This window comes from Nelumbo lutea, chromosome 2, assembly GCF_056320005.1.
Source record: "Nelumbo lutea isolate HS-2025 chromosome 2, American lotus-T2T, whole genome shotgun sequence".
Taxonomy (NCBI): Eukaryota; Viridiplantae; Streptophyta; class Magnoliopsida; order Proteales; family Nelumbonaceae; genus Nelumbo; species Nelumbo lutea.
In genome coordinates this window covers 30,536,138-30,556,002 of record NC_142685.1, presented here as the reverse complement: position 1 = coordinate 30,556,002, position 19,865 = coordinate 30,536,138, and the positions used below count along the sequence as shown (strand labels likewise).

Genomic DNA, 19,865 nt, shown 5'->3' with positions numbered 1-19,865 from the left:
TTTAACGTATCTTGATTAAAAAACTAATAAAAATAATTATTCAAATTATATTTTTACCCTCATAATAAAAAGTGACCAATGACCTTTTAGTAAAAAAAAGTCCATAATCTTACACTATTTCTCTCTTGGGTTCAAAACTTCAAATATAATGTAAAAAAAAAAAAAAGCATAATATTGGAACAACTTATAACCAATCAATTGCCACCATAAAAGTGATAACCAATCAGGTGGGTTTTCACCAAAATTTATGAGTATTGATTGGTCAAAGCCTTTTTAGTAATGTCTTTCAGGCATCATAGATTTTCCCTTTCCACTTTTAAAAGTGGTAAAAGTGGGAGGTGAAAAGAGTTACACTAAATGAAAATTTCATTTTTATACTTAAAAAAATAAATTAAAAAGTCTTATTCTCTTGATTTTTCGTTAGAGAGCCATCCTATTAAAAGCATGGTTTAAAGTATTGATACAATATGTCCCGTATCGGACGTATCATATTGTATCTTTTGAAAAAGATACGATCCAAAACGCCTATTTTCAGGTGTTTCGGACCCCAACTTTTTTTAATAATAAAAAACATGTTTTAAGATTCCCAAAAAACCAAAATTAAAAAAAAAAGGTGTTTCGGCCGTTTTTAAGTACCCTATGATACGACCGATATGTGTATCGTATCAATACTTTGAACCTTGATTAAAAGTTGGCTAATATCATACCTTGTCCACTTGTCACAAATTCAGTAGTCTTGGAAAAATCCTTTATGAAGTTTAACTGCATTGGATTGAAATTTTTAATAACCATTTTGTTTAAATCAATAGAGGCAACTTAAAAAGGGATATTGTGTTTCAGTAAAATTTCTTAAAAAGTGCTATAAATGTTATGTAACTGATCAAAGTGGGATTTTGTTATTTTAATCATTTTTCTCCATCAAATATTTATATTTTTTTTGTTTGTAAATTTTGTCCCTTTTTTGAATGGGAAGAGAAGGTATATGTTTTTGATGGCAGATGTGAAGGTGAAGGTATGTTTTTTTTAGTTGGGTGAACTTTAATGAAAGGATGATGTGGAGTTTATTCACATCATTTTTACCGTTCTACATTACTACAAACAATATCAACTTTCTTAATTACAATTTTTTTTGTCAAAATACAAAATCGTCCTTAAGAGATCTAGTGGTTAACGGGTAATTCATGTCCAATACAAATTTCAAAAACCAAAACCCTATTCACAATTTTATAACTAGTATAGATATAAATATTTCTAAAGGCTTGGTTTGGATGGAGTATAAATACAAACATATAGAGTGCAAAACCTTATATTTTGTATTATTTTATATGTATTTGTATTGTGCATATTTGTATTTGTATTCTTTCTAAATTGAGCTAAAATCTCAAATTACCCATATATTATTTTATGAGTCTATTTTGCCCTTTTGATTTAGGGGTGTTTAGATGTGGGAGTTGATTTTTGTTTTTGAAAACAAAGTATATGTTTGGCATCAATGTTGCAGATACAATACAGTTTTCTTAGAAAACGGTGCTGCTGATGTGTGGGTTGGAAGCACCGTTTCTTAGAAAATTGTTTTTTTTTTTGTTTGAAAATGTTATTGCCAGATAAGACATTTCCTAGAGTAATAACAATACTTTCTGTTTGGTACTAGTGCTCCATATCTATAAAAAGTCCATGTCATTGTCACATTACATCCCCGCTGGCAACAATGCGCTCTAATTAAGAAAATGTCAAATTCAATACTATTCTAAACCATGCCTTTTCGATTTTCAAAGCATGGTTTAGAAAATCATTTTTTATGAAAAAAATAATTTCAAACAAATAGACATTTCGTAAAACATCATTTTTTCCGATATAGGATTGATATGTCACCATTTTCTATAACAACGGCATCGAACGCACCCCCTTAGTTTTTCTAAAATCTTTGAAATTGCCTTGACAACAATTGATTCATTCAGTGCCATGAGAACATTTATACTTTATAATGATTATTTTTCATCGTTTTGATATTTACTACTGTCATAGTGTCATAGTAAATGCCATATTGGGTATGGAATTACTGATCCATAAACGCTATTGAAATCTGACCCGCATAACTCCAGACCCGTTTGTCTTATCAACTGAATGACCTGTTTTATCCTACCCAAGTTTCTGTTGTGCGGGTACCACTGGCCAGTGTTGGACTTTGGGTTTGTCATTTTCCACCTAATTAGGTTTTGGACCGACCCGACCTCACGGAGTGCTACTGTTTGTAGGTCAACAATTGAGGGGACTATTTGTCTCCATTTCCCTCAACCCAATCCCAATTATTGTGACAAGCATACTTCTTGTATATAAGGTTGCTGCTGGGAATGGAATATCAGTTGTCAGACTCAGTGACATCTCTCTGCATTCTTTTAAAACCCTAGTTGACTTTTACAGTAGTGCTTCAGAAACACTTTAGAAAAAAAACATTGAAGAAGAATAAGAAGCCTGTTCTGGTCCAATAAAAGAAGTTGGGCCATGACTAATAAGGGCCCATATGTTTCTTCACGGGCTTGTGGGCCATGTGTTGAAAGTATTTTTCAGAAATATTTTAAAAGTGGAATCAGTTCATTAGAGAAAGGAAGAGAGGAAGAGCAGAGGGAAAGCTATCAGAAGTGGTGTTTAGTAATAATTCTCTGATTTCTTTCTTTTTTCTTTTTATTTTTTGATTTCTTATTGAAGCGAAGCTGCGACTCTTACAGCGAAGTTGCAGAGTGAGAGATATCTTATCATTTTTTAATAGCAACCCTGAGTCCCTGAGTTTTCTATGGTAGTGAGAAGGTTCCTGTTTCCACTTAAATGGGTGGTGGACCCGACTGAAAATTATTCGGGTTGGGTGGAAATATCAAACATGCTCATCGGCAGAATTTAAGCCAGATTGAAGTCGATCGTACTAAGCATGATTATTGACAGTTGGTTATTCAATTAAAATCTGGGTTTGACTTGGTTAATTTGTTGAACAAAGCATGCTAGATCCAGTAGGGTTCAAGTCTATACAGCCCGGAGAGATCGGGCTTGGGTCACAGAGGATCCGCTACACTTACTCCTGGCCGTGGGGCCAAAAAGGAGATCTTAGAAGCCAGTAAATGATATTGTAACTGCAATATAAATCTGAAGACTGTACACACTCAAATGCAAACAATTTGTTCCTTCTCACAGTTCTTTTTCAATGGTGGTCGGTTAGGGTTGCAACTCGGGCTGGGTTGATTCGAGATGAGGTCAACCTAAGCTCAATCCAATGTGTTAAAGCCTCAACTGTGACTCTGAATCAACCCAATTTTCAATCAAATATTTTTTCAACCCTAATCCAACTATTAGAATATATGCTATCATATTTATCATATTTATGCGTAGGACTGTCAATGGATCGGGTTTACCTGACAGAACCCAATTGATAGAATTGATTATGTCTCTATATTTTTGTTCTGATTAATAATTGGATTGATGATTCTTGTTGTTCCAAACTGACTCAGTATCGAAACAATTATATAATTATAATATATAAAAACATCTTTTTTTTATCATATTTGTTATATTTTATGCCTAACAGAGTAGATATCATATAAAGTAAATAAAATAATTATGATTAAAAGAATATTTTATCAATAATTTGGCATCCTGGCCGTTCACTCTAATCTCCCTAGTTCTCTGGTGATTTTATCTGAGTTACCTTTATTCAGGCCTCGTCTGACCCCTTGTTAGGTATTTACTAATTTGATTATCGGAGTCTTTTTCTCTTATGATAATATTCGGGGTTTCTGACCTGTTATTTTGCTCACAGGTCGAACCGTTCAAGCCCTCAACTTTATCAACCTTCGAACGCAACTAACCCTCGTCTACAGAAGTATAATTATATTATTGCCCTTGGTCCATCCTTGGCAGCGATAGTATTGATTGCTAATGGGACTGGTACACCCAATCCTAACCTGACTCGTTTACAGCTTGATACTACAAGAACATAACCCTTCATTACCATCCTCCATGGTTTTTAAAAATGAACCGGTGAACGAACCGGTCAGGGGTCTGGTTACCGGTTCGAACGGTCCAACCATTCGACCTGAACAGCTGACCCATTTTGACAAAAAAAATAAAAAGCAAAAAATTGCAAAGCGGTCAAAATTGTTCGAACAGTTCGAACGATTAACCAACTGGTTCAACGGTTTGCTGATCAAAATCAACAGTTTTGAGGGAAAAAGCGGTTTTAGAGGAAAATGGACAAGTTCCCAATTTTCCAGTCCGGTCCGGTTTTAAAAACAGTGCCATCCTCTCTCTTCTGCCTGTTTCACATTACTATTACTAAATATACATGAATCATATCATCTATTCTTTAGCCTAAGTGTTTTAAGATTCGGACCGGACTAAAACCGGAAGGTTTTATGGGTCCTGGTCTTTCCGGTTAACCAGGTGGTTTGCCCGTCCAACCCATCAAAACCGTCATTTAACCAGGACCGAAAAGTCCACCGATTCCCGTTCACAGTCCAAGCATTCTCTTTAGTGTCATATCCATTGATAAATCAACATACATGCATCATATATATAGGAATATACTATAACATAAATTGGGTGTGAATTGAATTGGATTGTGCAAAGTATCAACGTTATCAGCATAAAGAGAATGATGTTACATGCGATACATGGCAAGCCAATGGTCCCACATCAATTTTGAGGTCCGCGCCTCACCCATTTTTTCAAGCTTTTGATTTTTGATTTTTGCTTTTTGCTTTTTCTTCTCTCTCTATATGTCTATGTCTGACATTGTTTGTGCAATGTGGGAATTTTGATGCCCATGCGGCTATGCCTGCAGCTTTGTGTAGTCCGTCCACGCCTGCCTGAACCTGCACCTGGGCTCGCAAAAAGCGAAAGCATTTAGCAGGAACAAAAGGAACCTTTTTGTGGGTTGTACATCTCTCACTACCCAAATCTCCATCAAACCCAAGGGCAGTACAGCTTTTAAAACCCAGATTTTCATAGTTGCACAAGTTTGAATTTCAATTAAATCCACAATTACACAAATTTGAATTCCCATTGCAACCGACCCATCTTGGGGATTCACAAACCAGTTGTGGTTAATCCAGTTACATAGATGTTAGGAGTAATTCAGAATTTGAAAATGAATTTGAGCTCATACCACACTGGTGTTAAGAGTAATTCAGAATCCAGTTACATTGTGTGGCTAATCCCATTACTAGATGGGTGTGCACCTGCGCCTGCACACACCACACTATGGGCCAAATATGGGCTGCATAGTTCATGAAATGGGCCTAGATCTAAACTGTAAACCCACCTATTAACACACTAGTCTTAGTGCGCGTTTGGCAGGGCTTTCAAGCCGTGGTCTCTGCCTCTGGTGTTGCAAGGTAGGTTAGTACATATTTTGTTTATATATTTGTGCAGTTTGTACATATTTCTATACATTAATATATATTTTATTTATCTTTCAAAAAAAAGTATAGAAAAAATCCATGTTTGGTGAAAAACTAGGCATGAGTTGAGAATTGATTTCTGGTGAAGCTATTATCAGTAGTTTCTCAGGAACGGTTCAGTCAGCGTAGCTCAATCAAGCTGAATTGATTTTTTTGACTAAGTGCCAGTTCGAGAGGACTTTCACGCAGCAGCTTTTGGCTTTGCAAGGTAGGCCCCACACAGAAAGCTTTAGAAGTTATGTTTGGGTAGAAATCCGAACAGCCTGAATCTAGGTTCAAAGTATCAATACATATCGACCCATACCGGCCGATGCATATCGTATCGGAAGTATTCCGATATACCCCTACAGAGGATGTATTGAGGTTCTGACCGATTCAGGGGGTGGAGGAGTCTTAAACTGGCCCCCCTGATCCAGTTTTGATAAAATTACAGAAAAATAAAAAAAGGACCGATACGCTAATAGAAACGTAACGAATGTATCAATATTTAGAACCTTAGCCTGAATAATCAGTATGCTTTCATTCAACCAAAAACTTGGCTCTCTAGTGAAACTTGTTTTGATAGCTTCTTCAAAGTGGCTAAGTGAAAACAGATCAATCATAACTGAAGCCCTCCAATCAGGCTTTTAGTATGCTTTTATGGCTCTCTTTAGAAGCTGTTACATATTTGTTCATATTTTCGGAAAATGTCTATAGGAATTAGGAAATATGTTATTTGTATTAAAAGAAATCTTGTTTTTACTATACTACACTTATTATTTAATATTTGTATTTTTATTTACAAGGTCTCAGATTGAGATGGGCCTGGGCTTCAAATAAATCTCAAAAGCCAGGCTCTGGCTCCACCTTTAGGTAGAATGCAAGTCACTATCCAACTTAGCTCATTTACTGAATAAACTAGGCAGGCATATTACATATGCAATTTTGCATTTTCCGGCCCATGTGCAATTGAACGAATAGTAAGAAGTAAAGAACAGAGCAAACGATTAACTAGGTCGAAATGGAATAACCCAACCAAAGCCCATCTGGTTCAGTTTAGAAAGAGTGCAAATACATACAAAGTACAAACATGCACTCTGCATATTTGTATCTGTACTCCTTTCAAACCGAGCCAAACGACCAATTGTGAAGTCCTCCTACCTATTTGGCTGTTCGTGTATAGACTTTCTTAGCTTGGGATACAAGTGGGTGTGGGGTAGGTTGGGTTGGGTTGGCCCTAAGTCCCTATTCCAGTAATCCCACCCAATGACTTTGGGTTGGGTTAATTTATTCACTTCTTTTCTGCCCCTTTAAAAATTGCTCTAGCTTCTTTAACTTAGGATTGGTCAATCGAGATTAATAACATATAAAGAAAAAAGTTGTGCTTTACGAGTATGATATTTATGTTACATTGAAAATTCTTTATTATATCAATACATGCATACATTATATTTAGATATGCAAATATGAAGACATGTCAGGTTTGGGTTGGATCAGGTTACACAAGTCGTCAATTTTAATGCAACCTAAAGGGAATTTGAGTTCATAATTTTTAATCCTAACCCTAATTCATGGGCTAATCCAGCCCAACTTGCACCCATAGCCTTAGCATAACATACGAGAGGAAGGTGTCAGTTGCCAACTGCCTCAGTTGGCAAGGTCTCGGATCAAAACCACCCGCAATAAAGAAATCAATGGGAAAGTCTGGTAAATTCTCTCATTGAGGGCTTAGAACTTTAGATGAAGGTGAAGCAGATAGCTTAGACAAGTCAAAAGCATGTAAAATTTATGTTTTGGAATTAAAGAAGATTCAAAATACATAAATATTTATCTCTTTTCTTCGGATTTATATATGCCGCTTCATACATGCACCAGTGGGTAATAATGTAATATTGCAGGTTTGCAGTCTTGCATTGCTCTAATTTTCATCGGCAAAGCGTCTCTGATTCAAGGAATTGCACTTGTGGAATAGCACTAATTCCGAGACAGCATATATGACTGACTGTCGTTTTGGGTAATGTAGACAATGAGAAAAGCCAAAAGATGAGCAATTATGGTACCAACAAAGGTATGGTACCTAAAAGACTTGGGCCATTTGATAACGGTTCAAATTGCTGAACCGAAAAAGACATTGTTTTGGCTTTTAGCTGATAAAATAATATAATAATAAAATATTCAAGTGTATTTTATTCACTAAAAGATACACTAATAATTCTTTCAATTCAACCACTTCAACTATTACCAAACAGCCCCAACCCATTTGATAACGGTTCAAATTGCTGAACCGAAAAAGACATTGTTTTGGCTTTTAGCTGATAAAATAATATAATAATAAAATATTCAAGTGTATTTTATTCACTAAAAGATACATTAATAATTCTTTCAATTCAACCACTTCAACTATTACCAAACAGCCCCAACCAATCAAAACCCAAAAAATTTTGAATGATTATTAGTAGAATACCAGTTCATTGGTTTCTCTTGCTGCAGTCTAAGCGAATGAAAGAGTTAGAAGACCAATGTAAACACAGGAGACTCATCTTGGATAGGAAGTTTCATCTTTGTGCAATGTATCCAAATGTTTAGGCTGCATAATGGAGCTTCAAACTTGTAATTTAAGCCATAATTACTGTTTGTATAAAAAAGGGTTCAACTATAATAGCAGAAAAATATGACATCGGAAAAGTTTATAATGGTAGTTAGCATCACAAAAGCAGTGATCAATCAGGTGATATTAATCAAAATTCATTGGGTGCTTTCATTGGTCAAAGCTTTTCCAGTAGACCATTACCATGCTTTTCTAAGTCTGGATCTCCTACCCATGACAATTCTACCCATGTCTATCCACATGAGATTGCAATCATACATAGAGAACATTTTACATCCTTACATAGTTTTATGCATGGGGAGATGTTCCCAATGAACGGAATAGTGTTTTGTGGGTATGTGTAGGCAGAGTTGTCATGGGTAGAAGCTGCTTTTCTGGTATCATAAATTTTCCCATAAAAATAAGACATAATTTTATGTAATCTGAATTCTGGTTTATAACTTTGTACTTTTAATTTATGATTCTTACTTAAGAGTTTATTTGACCAATATGAGTGTTTTTGTTTTACTTGTTTCTATAAAGCACGACATCATCAAATAAAAATTAAAAAAAAAAAAAAAACAAAAGAAGAACTCTTGGATGTGTGCTTCCTCAAAGTGGTGAAAATTATTTTTTCTTATGGGGTGTTCGACAATGTAAATGTTTTTTCTTTCATTTGTTTCTAAATTTTTCACATGGTTTTATTTCCAAAAATAATTCATATTTTTCAAATCATCAAAACTATGCTTTACAAAACGAAAACCGATTTTCACTCTTCAAACTTTTGAAAACAGTAAACATAGACACAATTAAGAAGATGTTTTTTCTTTTTTTGAGATTTTATTTTGAGAAACAAGTTTTCACACCACATGACTTTGTTTTATTTTCGAAACTGACAACAAGAAAAACAGTTTACATTGGATTTTATTCAGTGTTGTATAATTAGTGAAAATGTGAAATATCATATACTCTCAAAGTGTTGTGCTGCTTTAAAGCTTTTATTTGTACAAAAAGCGTTTAAATCAAAATATAAGTAGAAAAAAAATCAAATTAAGTTAAAATAAAATAAGAAAGGTAAATTGATATCCATTCAATTACAGTCTTTATTTGAATATTGTAAGCTTTAGAAAAAATCATTTTCTAGAAACGCAATCAAGAATGTGTTTTGTGTGTTTTTTATTTTAAGAGAGTAATGCTTTACAATCATTCAAGTTTTTTTTTTCCTGAAATCACAAGAAAGAAGAAAATTCTTGTAGGCCAAATGCTCCTCAGATCCAGGGGATCCATTTGAATAGGTTTCTTTAGTTCTTTGATTTTTAATTTATAAAATTATATTATTTGGAGATGTTATAAGAATGATGCATATGTCTCGGTGGGTGCGTTTGTTTTTTAAGCAAGAAAAAAAAGGCAATTCTCTTTTTTGAGATCGGCTTCAGTCAGTGCAAGGCTCGTTCGAACACCATTCAAACAGTCTTTACAGCCTTGCATTGGAAAATATCTTTGTACCTATATACTTTATTCCATGGGGAGATATTCCCAATGCAAGGCCATAAAGGCTGTTAGAATGAGTCTTGCACTGACTGAAGCTGAGTTCTAAAAATAAGTCCAAGAAACTGACAAGAAAATAAAGTAAAAACCAATAAGCAAACCACAAACCTAACTGGTGATCAAGCAAAAACAAAAAAACCATCGAACACTGGGAGGGAAAATTCTAGTACACTGAATTTTGGGGGTTGTGTCAAGTCAGTCCCCGAGTTTCAAATTGTACCTAATAGGTCCCTACTGTTAGTTGATTGTTAGTCAACATTGTCACATGACATCAGGTGCAAGTTTCAAACTATTAATATATACCGGTCGATACGTATCATATTGGGAGCTTCTCGATACAACGCCCCTACAGAGGGTGTATCTGGGTTTTAATTGATTTAGGGGGTGGACGAACCTTAAACCACACATTTCAAGTGCATATTAAATAAATTCAAAATGGCAAAATTACCCTTTATGAAATTTTTCTAACCATTTTACCCGTTTTGTTTGTGTGTTAAAAGAAGGAAAGGGGAAGAAGGGTTATGAAATCGAATAGGTGATCGTTTGGTTACAGTTGATCGTTCAATGAAGGAGCTTGAACAGGAGATTATGAGCTTCAAAAGTTGATCGGTGTCTTGTTTCATAACCCTTTTTCCCCTTTCCTTCTTCTAACACTTAGACAAATTGGGTAAAATGGTCAGAAAAATATCATAAAGGGTAATTTTGCCACTTTGTAATTATTTAATGCATACATGATGTCACGTGACTATGTTGACTAATGGTCAACTAATTGTAGGGACCTATTAGATACAATTTAAAAGTTCCCGGTACTACAACAACACGTTTTGAAGTTTGGGGAATGACTTGACAAAACCCCCAAAGTTCAAGGTACTACTCAGGAATTTTTCCTTTAAAAATGTCGACTCATAAGCCCTCACCTAGGGATGCTCATGGTTCGGTTAGCTATTTTTTTAAATTGAACCGGTACCATCGGTTTTTGAAAATTTGAAAATTTAAACTCAAACTGAAACCAATAGGTTAACCAATTAATATGTTTGTTTTTTAATTAGTTCGGTCTTTAGTTTTTGTTTTTTATATTTTCAATATATATTATAAGAAACATATAAAGACTATATATATATATATCATATTATATTATAAATAATAAATAATATATAATTTATTTAATATAATAATTAGACAATTATATACTAGTCAATTTGGTTAATCATTAATTTTTCTTTTAGGTTAACTGAAAACTAAACCAATACCACCAGTTTTTGCAAAACACCAAAGTAAAACTGAACCACTCAAATTTCTCTCTCTCTCTCTCTCTCTCTCTCTCTCTCTCTCTATATATATATATATATATATATATATATATATATATATATATATATATATATTTTTGTGTGTGTGTGTGTGTGTGTGTGTGTGCGCACACATGTATAAATACATGTTTTATCAATAAATAGTGTATAATTATGTTTTACATATGATATGTATTATTTTATATTTAATTTATGTTTTAAATTCATTTTTTTTATTTATAAAAATATTAAAATTGTGATTTGAGGCCAAAAAAGGGGGGTTTCACGAAAATAGTGAATGAGACTCACAGGATCTCTAAAAGTTACCAAAAAAAAAAAGTAGTCTAACCAGATATTGGAGTGCAAAATTACGGCCTCTAAAAGTTTTCACATACATTTAATATGCAACCCACGACCTGATGATCAGGTTGAACCACCCAAATCAAATGGTTTTTGACCAAGTAAACATTTTTTTATCTGAACAATAGGTTTCAACAGAACCAGACTTGAAATTAAGACTGTGCGATGGTTCAAACAGTTCATATAACCGGATCAACAATAGATTTAAAACACTGCCCTCAACAACTGACCCAACAACCATAACCATATCCGCTTGGGATTATAGGGAACAATTTATTACCATTACCAAACCCACTCCTTAACAATGTAGAGTACAATCATCAACTCAGATGTAAAAGCCTAAAAGGTCATCTGTCTCCCCTTGCAAAAGAATGATGCATATGCATGTGTTAGAAGACAGATGATTAACATAGAGGTATGATCTCCTGGCACATAACTAATTCCTTTAAGACAAACCCATTCAAGAAAATCCAGGATTTGTTTGGATTAACATGTGGAAAATTACTTCAACTAATTTGGATAATTCATTATTACATTGTATAAATCACTTGTAGTAGTTGATAGTCTTCTACATTATAACGTGCTATTGTCAATAATGGCCAACAAGAAGATCTCTCCTTCATGGGTTCGTAGTCTTTTATTAACGAAGAATCACTTGAACAAGAAGATCGAACACACATACACACACACACACACATACACACACATATATAAGGCTGTTAATGGGTCGGGTCTGGGCAAAAATTAACGAGAATCGGAACCGATCCGACATGAAATGTTGAAGACTTGAACATGGACCCAATAGGTTCTGTAATTTTTGGACCCGGAATCAAATTAATCGATTCTCAAGACAATTGGGTCTGATCTAACGGACTGGATTGTAATAAATAAATAATAAATTATGTTTAATATATATTAAATATTCTATATATATTATACGTATTTGTATATGTATCTATATATATATATATATATATGCCCTTTCTCGTTCTCTTCCTCTCTTCCTACCTTTTCTCCTCCCCTTTCTCACTCTCCTGCATTCTTGTAAGAACACAATAGCTGCAACTATTACGCCATGTCCATCTTTATAGTGTAGCATATATGGTTTTTAGATTTGTTAGGCTATCGGTCAATTTTTGTATGTTGGGATTTATTACTCAAAAGTCTTGAAATGCACTAAGAGATAACATTTTATTGTGAAATACCTAGAGAAGAATGGAATGTCTTAAAGAAAGAGTTCTTAGAAGTTAGAACATGTTGGAGTTGGCATTCTAGTAGAAGATGAAATTGAACAAATTACAGCAGCAAAGTTTAATCGTGCAAGCTTTTGAACTTTATATGCACTTATTAAAAGTTGGGAATGCAAGGTTAGATCAGATGTGCCGTGAATGCACATATCTGCACATCGACCTTAGGAGTCCAAATACCACAACCAAATGGGCCATAGTTTAGAAACTACACCAATGAAATAAATTCCTAATTCAATTGACTAAATCAAAATCAATCGTCAAATTTTTCATCCCAACGATAGCACTTTTGTCTTTCTTCTCCTCTGAATATTCCATCATCTTCTGACCAATATCAAAGCAATTTCTGGGAGAAAAGTTTTCCTTTAACTAATATAATTATCTTATCCGAAAAATGGATAAAGCGAGTAATCACCGGCCACCACCACTGATCTCTCTCTCTCTCTCTCTCAAGTGTCAAAACAAAACAACAAAACCTCTAGTTCTTCTCCTCTCTTTTACCTGTAGGAATAAAATATTATTGTGTTAAGTTAAAATAAAAATAAGTTGTATAAAATTTGGATTTTTTTTTTCTGGAAAAGACTTGCAACGACTTTACGAGAAAGGCAAAGTCGTTGCAAGTGTTTGTGACAGAGATCTTGGGCTTTGTTGCAAGGGTTTTGTTGTTTGTAACATATAGCTTGGGCTCTGTTCCATCTTCTTGAGGAAGAAGATAATTAACCGTATGCTTTATTTTTAAAGGTAATTTTGATATTTTAAAAGTCTTAAATCGCACATGAGGCTATGTGATATAATAACTAACGGTCTATTAATAACAAGTACTATATTGTCGCATTTTGAAAATTCGGATATTGGATATTGACATTTTAAAGTTCGGGGACCAAATTATCACTTGAGCCAAAGTACAAGGCACTGATTGGAAATTTCCCTATATTATATTACAATTAATATACATGACAAATAACATATAAATATAATTATAATATTACTACGAAAGATTGTAATAGTCTATATTATTGGAGGGTTGAAGCATAGTAGATCCATTAATTATTATAGGGTCTATAATTGGTTATATTAATGGTTTTGGAATCCAATCTTGAATCTTGCCTTGATTCTTTTAGCCGATTTTTCCAAATTATTGCTTTCGGAATAATTGATTTTAAGGCATTTGAGGAAAAAATTGATTCCTCGAAGAAAATGTGTTGGATGGAAATGATGATGAAGAGGCATTTCTGACCAAATAACATGCCATTGTGAGTTTGCCGCAATATTGTTGGTTTGCACATTATTGGCATAGATATTTCACTGCCATGTGAGAAATCAATTCCAAAATCAACTCCTCAAGCTTTGAACATCGTCACTATGAATGGTGGGGGCTTAATCTTTCTATGTCCGAAAAACATGTGATCATCCTAGAATGCGCCACAAATTTTGTGAATCTCAAAACACACCACACTACCAAAGTGTGGTTTATTCAAAGCCACAATATTTTAGCGTGGTCGAAATGCCATGGTATTTTCCACTCCAGGATGAGATAAAGAGAGTTTGGACTTTGGAATGAACCACAGGCTTAAAGAATTCAAAATCCGTGGCTCATTCTACAACTGAACGAAAGGGGATTTCCCCATGTTGCTGAATACCTTGGTCCTAAGGTTATGTTTGATTTGAAGAAAAAAATAAGGAAAGGAAGGGAAATGTAAGAAAATTTTTATAAAGCTTGTATAGGTTTCCTTATCTTTTTCTTCCTTACCCTACTTTTTTCCTCAAACCAAACACAACTTAAGTGGTTGATCAAACTCTCACTTGCACCCTTCTTTGTCCTCACTCCTTTGTCCAATCATCCCTATAATGTATAATATGTAATAAAAAAATTTTAGACATCACCTCAAATTACAACTAGGGATGCAAATGAATTGGATCATATTCAAATTGGAATATATCCAAATCTGATCCAATAATACGAAGGATAGATCCAATCTGATTGGATCTAACAACTATTAATTTGAATACAAATCCATTAAGGATGTCAGATAAATCTAATTTGATCTGTTTTTTTTAATTAATAAATCATTAAAAAACAAACAGTTTAAACTTTAAAAGAATGACAAAAAAATAAGTAATTTTTCAATTATTTCATCATATATATACATAGATTCTTTTTTTTATAAAAAAAACATGGAGATATCCGAATCCTTTTTTCCTTTTTTTGGTAATAGAGATATCCGAATGTTACAAAATAGGATGGGATTTCGGATCCATTTGCGCACCTACTTACAAATGTTGAAATTAATCAATGCTTCTGATTTTTGAGAACCACCATTCTATTCGATCTCACCAAAGACTTTTCCTTTGAATATACTATCGGCATCATTAATAAAACCAAACATTGCTCCTGTTTGTCAAACTCGTACCGGAGTGGTTGAGCCGATGACCTGGTTCAGGCTGCAATTATGGTTTTCACGCACTAAACCGCTATTTAACCCGGTGAGCTTTCACATTTTTTATCGGTTTCTATCTCTAGTTACGAAAAGAATTATTTGCCATAGCTCATAGGGCCCTCAAAGAGTGAACTCATCAAAATGGACCTACCGGTCACCGGAGCTAAAAATCGTTCCCAACCCATGGTCCTATCAGATTTAGCCCGACGGGTAGACCCGGCCCATCAGCTACTATTTCAATCAGGGGTGTACGTGAGGTACACGTGGGATTCCACGGATGACCCACAGTTCAGCTTCGTCCAAACCGCCTCTTAGCGCTGGCAAATGGCAATGATGCCCAGCCGGCTCATCAACTCATCCATTGGGGTTATCTATCGGCATCGAATGCCAACGCATGTCCTGGTGATTGGCCCATAAAACGGCCCACCCTCCACACACCTATCCACACACAAACCATTCACTATGCGACGCTGATCCGCTTAAACACTGGGCCCCACATTTCTGGCAGCCCACTCACGATACCTTACCCACCCTGGACGGACGGAGTCAATCCATCACGTCCACCGGTCCATGCCCAATGCCTGAAAACCACAACCACGTATATGCAAAAAACGAGCACTGCACGTCGTCGTCGAAAGCGATCCCTAACTGCCGGTCGATGCCTTCCTCCTCCCTGAACCGCCCCAACTCACTAGACTGATGGGACACGTGCCGTACCGACATGGCGACATCTACGTCATACCAGAAAACACGGGACGCGTGTCAAGCGGTCAAGCGCCAGCTACTTTCCCTTGACGAGATTCCACGTTTGGTCCTCCACCAAAATGCCCTTGTTTTTCGATCAAAATTACAACACGCACACCTCCTAACTTCTGTAGTCGTAGACCTCTTCAATCTTCATCATCTCCTCAACTCCCCGAACTACCCCTGCTCATTATCGCCACTATCTCCTATCGAGGAAGGGTATTTTAGTCATTTGAAATGGCACGTCCGTTCAAGCCTGAAGGTGCAGTTCTGTACCTTACTCGAAAAGCAGGGCCCTATAGGAAAACTTCGTGGATAATTCTGCGTTCGGCAGTTTCGGATCCACGTCATATGAGCGGTATTCACGAAAGCGGTTTTGGTGGCGCTTTTTTCAATTTTCTATATTATACTTACTTTCTTTTATTTTCTACTTTTCTGTGATGTTAACACAACCGTTGGATTGGAAGCCGGCGTGTAATGATCTCAAACTTGTATTATGGTTTTAGCGTAAAACCGTCATTTTCTACTTTTCGGATCCAAATCCGACGGTTTTACGGTAGGGATGATGAGGGTTCCTACGCAGTACGTGGGATTGGCTGTTTTTTTCTGCTACTAGACGCTTAGATCACCTTTACGCGCCTATAAAAGAAACGCTCTTCCTGAGCTCCTGTCACTCGCGAGTCGCGAAATATTCTCTGTCTCGGTTCATTTCATTTCATCTCGATCTGTGTTAAGTTAACCATGGGGACCGCGGTTCTCCGCTCTCAAGATTGCCTCAGAAGCCGCTTTCCACCTCAAACGCTCGGCTCTCCTCCCATCAGACCTCGGCGGAACCCTAACGCTATGCGTTCCGGCAGGCGAAAGCGCACTCCGTCGGGGTTCCAGGAGAAGGAGAACGGAAGTAATCGATGCCGATCAAACGTTACGAAGCTTCCGACCAAAAATCTCGTCATGGGGCAAGTTACGATCCTGAAACGCGGAGAGGAGTTGAAATCTGTGACAACCTGTGATGATGAGAAGCAGGCGAAGATCAAGAGTGATATCGATTCGGCTTTATGTTCGACAGAGCGGCTTGGTCCAGAGCCCGAGATGGTTCCGAAACAGATCCGTCTCACTGATTCGAAGGTCGTCGAGGGTGTGTTTGCGGGATCTGCGTTTCTCGCATCTCCTCCCCCGAGTTCTCTTCCTTTCCCTGCCTTCTTCACCAAAAAGGGCGTTCCTAACAAAAATGAAGTGGCGACGATCGATCTCCGTCAACTGCTGCGGCTAGATCTGTCCTGAGTTAGGTCTAGGACGATGTTTCTGGTCGGAGTTGGTGTCCTTATGCCGGATCTGTCACTCTGAAACTTTCGTTACTGTTGGTAGCTTCCCATGTCGGTTTTCCTCTATTTTTTCAACAGGAATTCCGAATGATTGGAGCTTAACGAAGCTATCGAATGAAAAGTTGCAGTATACCTTCTGCTTTCATGGCGATCAAGATCGCTTGCACAAATATTAGGTAGATTTTTCATTTTGGCTTCAGCTTCTTAAATAGGAAGGTAGGTTAGAGTTCCGTGTATAGCTTATGTAGTCCAGATTTACCGATGTAATTCGCTGATGTTCGATCAAAAAAGAAAATGGGGATGCTGTTTGATTTTAGTGTCATGTGGTTTAGGTTCGTGCAGGTTTATTGTATCGGAGTTGCGTTTGGGGGGTAGGGGGTTCTTTGTATTTGAGAAGTCTCTTTTTGCCCCGTTCTGTTGTAGCTGCAAAGATAGTGAAATTGAATAAAGTTTAGTAATTTGTCTCTTGTTTATCCAAAAAGATGCAATTTTGGTTGTCTGCAATCGAGAGATGGAAAGATGTCCTTTCCAATTCTTAGAAGGCTTTCATGCGCGCTTTCAGATTGCTTGCTTGCACAAAAAAATGGAATCGAACTGAAAAACCTTTTCGTGAATCTCTTGGGGTTGCCATGTAATGAAATTTCAAATTTGTTCTACAATCTCTTATGGTGACGGACTGAACGCTTGCCCGGTAGCTATTCTCTTTAGTGCCCGTGGCGGACTCTGTTTGCAGACTGATTTGTACAATAAAAGTTAGGATGATGGAGATAAATCTCTGATAACCGAGAATACGAAGAAACGGTGTGATAATTGATGGCGGGATACGATGCGTGTCCTCTAATCAGCTGGAATATGGATGATTTGGTTCTGATTTGTTATTTCTTGATGGAGTGCTGGTGAGGATGCTCAAATGCTTAAATTAGTATTGTCTTTGTTGCAAGTTAAAGGTTTCAGTGTAGAAATGGTTAGAGAGCAAATAATCGCACATACCCCTTGTATTATTGAGGTTGATGCCTTTATATAGGTTTTGTTTTCGTGAGTAGCATCTTAGATTTCTAACTTGTTCGAGTTCGAGATCGTTGTGCATGTTAACCATCCTCTAGAACACTTGGTATGTGAGTCATTTTTTGAGAGACTTGGGAATGTCAGGATATGAATACCGAATTTGTCAACGAGCACAATTTGTAAGTCGCCTCTTGGATCTCAGTCAGGTCGGCAAGCCTCGAGGGAGGTTGCTCCTTGCATCAAGGTCATGTCAGCTAGTGACAAGGTGCTAAAGGTCGGTCCTAGATGAGGTGTTTCAAGCCAGTCTAAGTTGCGGTTGAAATCGCTAAGTTGGAGTGAAGATGAACCGCGATTTGAAACTCTAAATCGTCACTTAGGTGGTGTCCATGTGTCATTGAGCTGTTCCAAGATGCCATGTGTCACGATGTGATTAGAGGGTCAAATTTGTCCTCATTAATTGCCCCCCACTCCCGAGCTAAGAGCAGCTCAGCGAAGGGAGTAGATCATTCTTTTTGGCCTGAAATGAATGTTGATGAGCTCGTAGTCATAAATGTGAGTTCAATTTGCTTATCAAGTCGGAAGAGTTCGAGTGTTTGCAACAGTACAAGGACCTGTCATCTTGATTTTTGGGGTACGAGAGCGAATTCATTTGCTCGATGAGAGGTAGAGCAGGTACATCGATGACATTTACCTTATTAGGGATGTGACCATCAAGGGGTTCTGCAATCCGGTTAAGTACCTCAAGAGCGAAACTCATCATGCCATTCTCAAGAAAGGGTTAACTATGTGATTGCTCTATTGGGTTGCTCCACCTAGGTAGACTTCGATGCAGTGTCACTTGAACTAGTTCTTAAAAGAGTAGTCATTGAGTTCGATCCGGTGCCTGAAATCTAAGTGAAAAGATCGGTCAAATTTGCATCCGTCATAGTGCTGAGAGCGAACTAGTCTTTCCTTTGCTTTCTTTCTTGTGCTGAATGTGAACTGTTTTTTTTATTTCACCCATGCAAAAGAGGCAACTAAGTCTTACGTGGTGCCGATGTCTTTTATCAGCTCGACACCCTTGCCCTTAGACTCTGGGAGTGACTCGCAGTCCACTCCCCTTACCCTTGCTTTTGACCATGCTGAAGAGGCGACTGAGTCTCATGTGGTGTCAATGTCTTTTATTAGCTCGGCACCTTAGTCCTTAGGCTCTAGGAGCGGCTCACGGTCTACTCTCCTTGTCCTTGATTTTGCCCATGTCGAAGAGGCGATTGGATCTCATGTGGTGTCAAGGTCTTTTATCAACTTGGCACATTAGCCCTTAGGCTCTAGGAGCAACTCACAATCCACTCTCCTTATCATTGATTTTGTCTACACTGAAGAGGCGACTGGGTCTCATGTTGTGTGGAGGTCTTTTATCAGTTCAGCACCTTAGCCCTTAGGCTCTACGAGTGACTCGCGGTTCACTCTTCTTATCCTTGATTTTGCCCATGCCGAATAGGCAACTAGGTCTCATTGTGGTGTCGAGGTATTCTATCAACTCGATACCTTAGTCCTTAGGCTCTACGAGCGACTTGCGGTCCGCTCTCCTTAATATTATTTAGCCGACATGTGGCCTGATTAGTTCGCTTAAGCAGGTGGTCATTCAGTTGTACCCTTAGATGTTGCTACTTCTACATCATCACTTGAGATTGGCTTCCTCGGGAAGGTGCTTACAAGATCATGGCATACTGCTCCTGGAACCGTTGACTGTCTGCTACTATTGGAGTCATGGGAGGCTCACCCTGAGGGGGCAGCTCTGCTCTCTACGGGTTGCCTACTCTCATGGGAACCATAAGGGACTTGACCTGTGAGGGCGGTTCCACTTTCAACTTGCTTCCAACTCTCAAGGGGGCCATAAAAGCTCAATTTGTAGTGAGG

The 19,865-nt window shown here is 37.0% G+C and overlaps 1 protein-coding gene across 1 annotated transcript; it reads left to right on the top strand.

Annotated features, from left to right (window-relative positions):
- Window positions 1-16,380: 16,380 nt before the first annotated feature.
- Window positions 16,381-16,920, top strand: LOC148869574 (uncharacterized). The gene has a single exon (XM_088969921.1). The coding sequence runs from the start codon at window positions 16,381-16,383 to the stop codon at window positions 16,918-16,920; it is 540 nt and encodes a 179-aa protein (XP_088826047.1).
- The last annotated feature ends 2,945 nt before the right edge of the window (window positions 16,921-19,865 follow it).